The sequence below is a fragment of the Lactuca virosa genome, chromosome 4 (assembly GCF_052849685.1).
Source record: "Lactuca virosa cultivar CGN04683 chromosome 4, Lactuca_virosa_CGN04683_v6, whole genome shotgun sequence".
Classification (NCBI taxonomy): Eukaryota; Viridiplantae; Streptophyta; class Magnoliopsida; order Asterales; family Asteraceae; genus Lactuca; species Lactuca virosa.
In genome coordinates this window covers 153,781,947-153,788,205 of record NC_136429.1, presented here as the reverse complement: position 1 = coordinate 153,788,205, position 6,259 = coordinate 153,781,947, and the positions used below count along the sequence as shown (strand labels likewise).

General features: G+C 30.7%; 1 protein-coding gene across 2 annotated transcripts; it reads right to left on the bottom strand.

The window, feature by feature from the left end:
- Window positions 1-2,018: 2,018 nt before the first annotated feature.
- Window positions 2,019-3,998, bottom strand: LOC145168568 (S-adenosyl-L-methionine-dependent methyltransferases superfamily protein). 2 transcript variants are annotated; one of them, XM_079087350.1, is made up of 7 exons: window positions 3,719-3,998; window positions 3,415-3,607; window positions 3,138-3,247; window positions 2,785-2,863; window positions 2,633-2,703; window positions 2,344-2,410; window positions 2,019-2,258 (listed from the first exon to the last, which is right to left on the bottom strand). In XM_079087350.1, exons 1-7 carry the CDS (start codon window positions 3,941-3,943, stop codon window positions 2,146-2,148), a joined length of 858 nt encoding a protein of 285 aa, XP_078943476.1. In that variant the 5' UTR covers window positions 3,944-3,998; the 3' UTR covers window positions 2,019-2,145. The 2 variants fall into 2 exon arrangements, with proteins under 2 accessions (XP_078943476.1, XP_078943477.1); XM_079087351.1 differs by having other exon boundaries at window positions 2,633-2,700; window positions 3,719-3,997.
- Window positions 3,999-6,259: the final 2,261 nt, after the last annotated feature.

The window sequence follows — 6,259 nt, the reverse complement described above, 5'->3', positions numbered from 1 at the left end:
TTAAGGCGACAATTTTGTATATAATTAATATTTTTTATATGTATTTTCAACTATTATTCTATTTTATACACATATATGAGTTAAGGCGGCGTTTTGGTAAAACTTGGCGGTAGGTACAAGCCTTGGAGTCATGGCGTGCCATGGCGAAGCCATGACGAGCTTTTTAGAACCTTGATAAATAGTTAAAAGTTATAAATTATAGTGTTAAACCTAAATTGTAATCATAAATTAACAAAAAAAAACATGAAACTATTTTTTATAATCATTAAGAATTTTCAAATAAGTAGCTTAAATACAACTTATAATAAGAATAGTTAAAAGTAATATTATATAAAAAATTATAATGTTATATTTAAAAACGAAAACAATGTTTGTTGTTTTACATAATTATAATCAAAGAGACTAACAATATTTATCAAATAAATTTTAAAAAAGTTTAATTTTTGAAACCAAATTAAAATAATTAAAAGTTTCCAAATACATTATTTAAAATAACTTATAACAACAATAATTAAAAGTAACATTATATACAAAAATTATATTGTTACATTTAAAAAAACAATGTTGATGTTTTAAATAATTACAATGATAGAAATTAAAATCTTAAGCAAATAAACTTTTTAAAATTAATTAATCATAACAACAATTATAAATATTATTAAGCCATATATTATATTTAATTTTATTCATGAGTAACCCGCAAGTAGAGACAATTAAGACAATTAAGATTATAGAATTTTAAAAGATGTCTACATTATCATATAATTAAAAACGAACAATGTTTATACCAACTTATTATAAGATTTATTATATAAGAGTTAACAACAACGTTATTGGTATATTTAAAAAACATATATTTATAAAGATTTCAAAAATATTGTTGTATTCTGCGCAACGTATGGGTATTCGACTAGTGTTTTATAATAGAATGCATCTAATAATGAAGGATATTACTCGTAAACTTAAATATGGAAGTCTAAAGAGCTTAGAACATAAGTACATCCCAGTGATGCTACATATGTTGGAAAGTGGGATTGATATTATTTAGTTAATTAATAAGAATTGATTTTTACTCAACAATTTTTTCTATTCGCTTAGGCCGTGTTTGGCGCACCACAGCTAGCTTATTTTTCGAGCTTTTTTATATTGTCGTGTTTGGTAAGCCAAAAAGTAGCTTTATAAGCTAGCTTTTTGAAAAGCTACTTAAACTAGCTTTTTAAGAGCTTTTTAAAAATTTTCTAAATATACATCTTAATTAATTATAGAAACAAATACTCTTAAATGTCATATTATGTAATTTTATATATTTCAGATAGCTTTTCAGCTAGTTTTACTAAACGTCATTTTTTATCAGTTAGATTTTCATAATTAGCTTTTTATTTAACAGCTAGTTTTTCAGCTATTACGCCAAACATAACCTTAGTCCCTTAAATAATACCGGGGAACCTTTTTACCAAACAACCAGTTTCTATTTGATGGAAGACAGGTGGCACATAATTAATAGGGAATTCCAAATTATTTTTTCATTATTTATTTTTCTAAAGGTTTCATTCAATTAGTTTCTTTATTTGCTTTTCGGTTTGGAAGCGTGCTGGTTTTTGAGAAGTGCAATATGAGTATAGAATGATTTGACACCCAATCAAGTAGCGCTCCCATATTTTTAACAATAAAATATCTTTATCATAGGTGCACCACTTTCGTCTAATTTTGTCTAGTTTCGACAACTTCTCATTAGAAATTCCTACCGGACACTTTTTAGAAATAGGATCGATACCATCTGCACTCACAATAAATCCAAAAAAACAACAACATTCTTCCCATAAAGTTGCAGTTTTTTAAGTTGGTGTAAAGCTTGTTTCTTTGCAAAGTTGTTAGTACCTCTGTTAAGTGGATGAGATGTTCCTCTTTTGTTTTGTTATATACCCAGATATCATAAAAGTAACCCACAATAGATTTCCCAGTAAAAAATTTGAGTGCATGTAAAAAATTGAAACCACATGGATGAACCATGTAAAAAATTGAAAAGTTTGAATTTACTCTTAATATAAGATTGTAATAGAATGAATTATTGTAGATGTTACAAAATAGAAATGAAAAAAGTAAAAAGAGGAGATACATTACATATCTAGAGACTAGAGACTAGAGTTAGAGTGGTGACTTTGCTGGTGTACCGGGTTCTCTTGGATACTTGTTGGGGGTGGGCTGATGTTTTAAACATATGATTGCAGTTCTTTGTCCATATGGGCTGTGTGAATTCACTGTTTTGTTTTCTCACAGAATATTATTAATATTATATTAAAAGGAATCAGTAGGAATTGAGACACAAAACAAATAGTCAAATACCATTGCATGTTTCTAACAAGGAAGCGCCCATCAAAGAAATTGCCCTCTTGCCTCTTTCAACTTCTTCCTGCCAATATTGTTTGACCAAAAAAAATATTTGAAAAAGGAGCTCACAGACATTTAACAATTTTAGTTCTATATTAACTATTTACTAATCTCTTCTAGTCATAATTCTAACATCAAATAGATATTACTATTTACCATGAAGCAGGAGGATCTTTTGTTGTAGCATGTACATCAGAAGAGCAAAAGATGATAAGAGAGGAAGTAAATAAAATTAAACATGTACCTGAGGAGCATGACCTTTTGCAGCAACAAACAAGCCACCAACACGAACAAGGGGAAGACAGTATTCAGCTGCTTTACAAAGACCAAAAGGAGGTTTAATCACATGAACAACTCAAAGATTTCTAGACTATGTGGTGGTATTAAGTGTAGTACCTAATATCCTCATTTCTGCAACAGCTCTTGCCACAGCAACATCAAACACCTCTCTAAATTCTTGATTTTGTCCCACATCCTGCCCTATTAAAATTATTTAGAATGTTATCGCCATTTTCCTGATTCAAACATGTCCTTGTATGTAGCACAAGTTATGAAAAACAAGCAAAAAGCATAAGATTAAAAGGTGCATTTCTAATTGAGGAACAGGTTAGGAGCTTGAGGTTGTTGCTAAATTGGAAGTACTAATTCAATGAAAATGGTAAACTTGTTTCATGCTAGACAAATTAATTCCATGAAAATGAATAAACAAAGATAACCAAATTGCTTGATTGATTTGCCGAAAAGCATACCTCTGCTCTTCCTCTAATAATCTTCACATTAGATAAACCAATCAAGCCAACTGCATGCTCTAGGAAAATGCAGCGCTTGTTTAATGACTCCAGAAGTGTCACTTCCCAACCTAGAGATTGAAAGAGTTATTAACCACAAAGAAAATCAAGAAAAAGTTGAGAGCTGAAATTTGATGGGATACGTCCTTTTATCCATTATGTAATCCCATCAGTGCATTTGAAAATTAAAAAGATATTACCCATAAAGAAGTTCAAGAAGAGTTGAGAGGTGCTTTACCAGGGCAAGCAATGGCTAATATCAATCCAGGAAGTCCCGCGCCACTTCCCACGTCTACAAGATTGAGGTTTTCAAATGAAGATTCACAATGCGAAATATATGAGCTCTGAATTGGGGGTATAATGGAAAGAGAATCCTCAATGTGTCTATCCATAACATCACTTGCCTCTTTAACCGCAGTAAGATTCATCTTCTACAAACCAGTAATCCAAAAAGAGAAAATTATCAATTACCACTTTGGATAAAAGCTTAATCTGAATACTTAAGTTAAGTCGAGAATTATAAAGACGGTGGCAAGTTTAACCTGGTTCCAATCGAGAAGAGAATCGATATAGAGCTGGACTTGTTGTTTCTGTAGAGGATTTAGGGTGTCGAAGTGGGAGGCATTGACGATTGAGGATTTTGTCGATGCAAATCTTCTGGTTGTGATCGTTGGTTTGAGATTTGAAGCGCGCTCAATGTGTTTGATGAAAGTCCCCAAAGATAGGGAGACGGGGAAATTGAAGACTCTGTTCCGCAATAGCACCATCTAGGCGGCGTAATAGATCCGGTATAAGAAGTTCGAATAATGAAATCCTTTAAACAGGCTTAAAAAATCTCGATTTTCTTTTTATTTATACCAAAAATAAAATAAAATAATAATAATAATAATAACTTTAAAACCAAACTTGTCAGAAAAAAAAAAAAAAAAAAGATTTCAAAACCAAATTTGTTACAACCTTTCCATCTTGAATATTCGACATTGCTTATTCATGAACACCATTGGTCAATTTAAACACAAATAAACCCAATAATGCGATTTTACACATTTGGAGGCCCAAAAATGTCTAGCTCCAAATAACAAGTGCTGCACTCTTCAATTTTTTCCATATTATTTACGTATTAATGCATTGGACACCATATTAATTTTAATTGAATGATATAAAATCTTGCAATCATTATTTTTAAGTAATTCCGACGATATACTTTGCCACATATTTAATTCCATATAGTAAAATAAATATGCAAACTCTTATGGTCAGTAAAGTGTTTATATTTTGTTCCATAAAAATAATGTTGTCAAATCTTCAAAATTAACACAACCGTGGCCAACTACAAATCACGCATCAAACATTTCACCATGTCAAGTTTTAAATAATGAGACACATAAGTTATCAATCAATTCATCATGTTGTGTCAGAACAAATGGTTGCGTTTGGTGCACCACAGTTAACTAATAAGCTAACTTATTTTTCGAGCTTTTTCATTTTGTTATGTTTGTCAAGCCAAAAAGTAACTTATAAGCTAGTTTTTTAAAAAGCTACTTAGACTAGCTTTTTATGAGCTTTTTTAAAAAAATTTCCAAATATACCCCTTAATTAATTATAGAAACGCATTCTATTAAATGCTCTTTTATGTAATTTTGTATATTTCAGCTAGTTTAACCAAACATTATTTTTTATCACCTAGATTTTTAACTATCAACTAGCTTTTTATTTAACAGTTAACTTTTCAGCTATGTGACAACCCGAAAGATCTGAATCAAGCAAGGTCTAGATTGTAGCCTTGTGCAAGTGAATTCACAATGTAAAATTGTTACAATAAAACCTTGAAAGCCATAAGGACATTAGTGGCATGTGTATGTATATAAGTTCATATATATATATATATATATATATATATATATATATATATATATATATATATATACCTTAAAAATCATATTTATGAGAACCTCTTGAAAGTAAACAAGTTTTAACAAATCAAGACTAGTCAAACAGTGGAATAGAAATCATAAATTTAGAACATTGTATTATAATATCTAGCTTAGTACCCCACCCACCCTAGAACACCCTAAACCGAAATCAACAACCTAGAACCACTAACACCGAAATCAACATATGTGGAAGGCGAGAACCGAAATCACCTTTTAGTGGGTGAAACTCAAACCGAAAACCCTTCCATGGGGGACCCCAAGACCGAAATCAACCCCAAAACAAACACGTAGGACCGGAATCACCTCAATGGACCACACTTTGGCCGAAAACACCCTTAATGGGTCATTGTTTGGCCGAAATCACACCTATGATCTCATACAAACATGATTTCGGTCTAGGGGAAAGAAACAGATAAGAATAGTTGACTTAGTGAAGTGACAGATTCATCATTTTCCCATGCAAAGCAATACACACCGTATATCCATGTATTATTCACCAGTCACCCAAGTAAACATCAAATAAATTTCCTTCCTTATCTTAAGGACGAATCCATCCTCCCCAAACTCCACCATTTCCATTCTCACATACTGTTAATCACATTTACTCTCAAATAACCAAGTCCAACTTCCAAGTTCAAAACTCCTCAAGTGTATTCTTACATTTGGTAAGTATTCCTTCAAATCTAGTGTATTTATACACTTTTATGTTAGTTTCATTATATTTACACATATATTATTATGTGTTACACCTTTAGGATACTAATATTTCCAAGGAAGTTCATCAACTCCATCCAAGAGTTTAGGCTTGAAATCTTCACACCATCTTCTCAAACAACCCACAAATCCACTCAAGGTGAGTTCATATCCCCATATTTTCAAGCTTTTTCATGTTTTTAGGGGGGGGGGGGGGGGGGAGGATACAAGTAAAGCTTTGTTTATCACACTTTGTTTACATGTTTTCATCTCATGTTAAAGATAAAATATTATTTGCATAACATATGGTTAATACTAGTTTTTGTATAATCATTTTGATATATACATACATATATATATATATATATATATATATATATATATATATATATATATATATATATATATATAGTTTTTGCATAACATATGGTTAGTTTGAATTGCAAAGCTAACAAA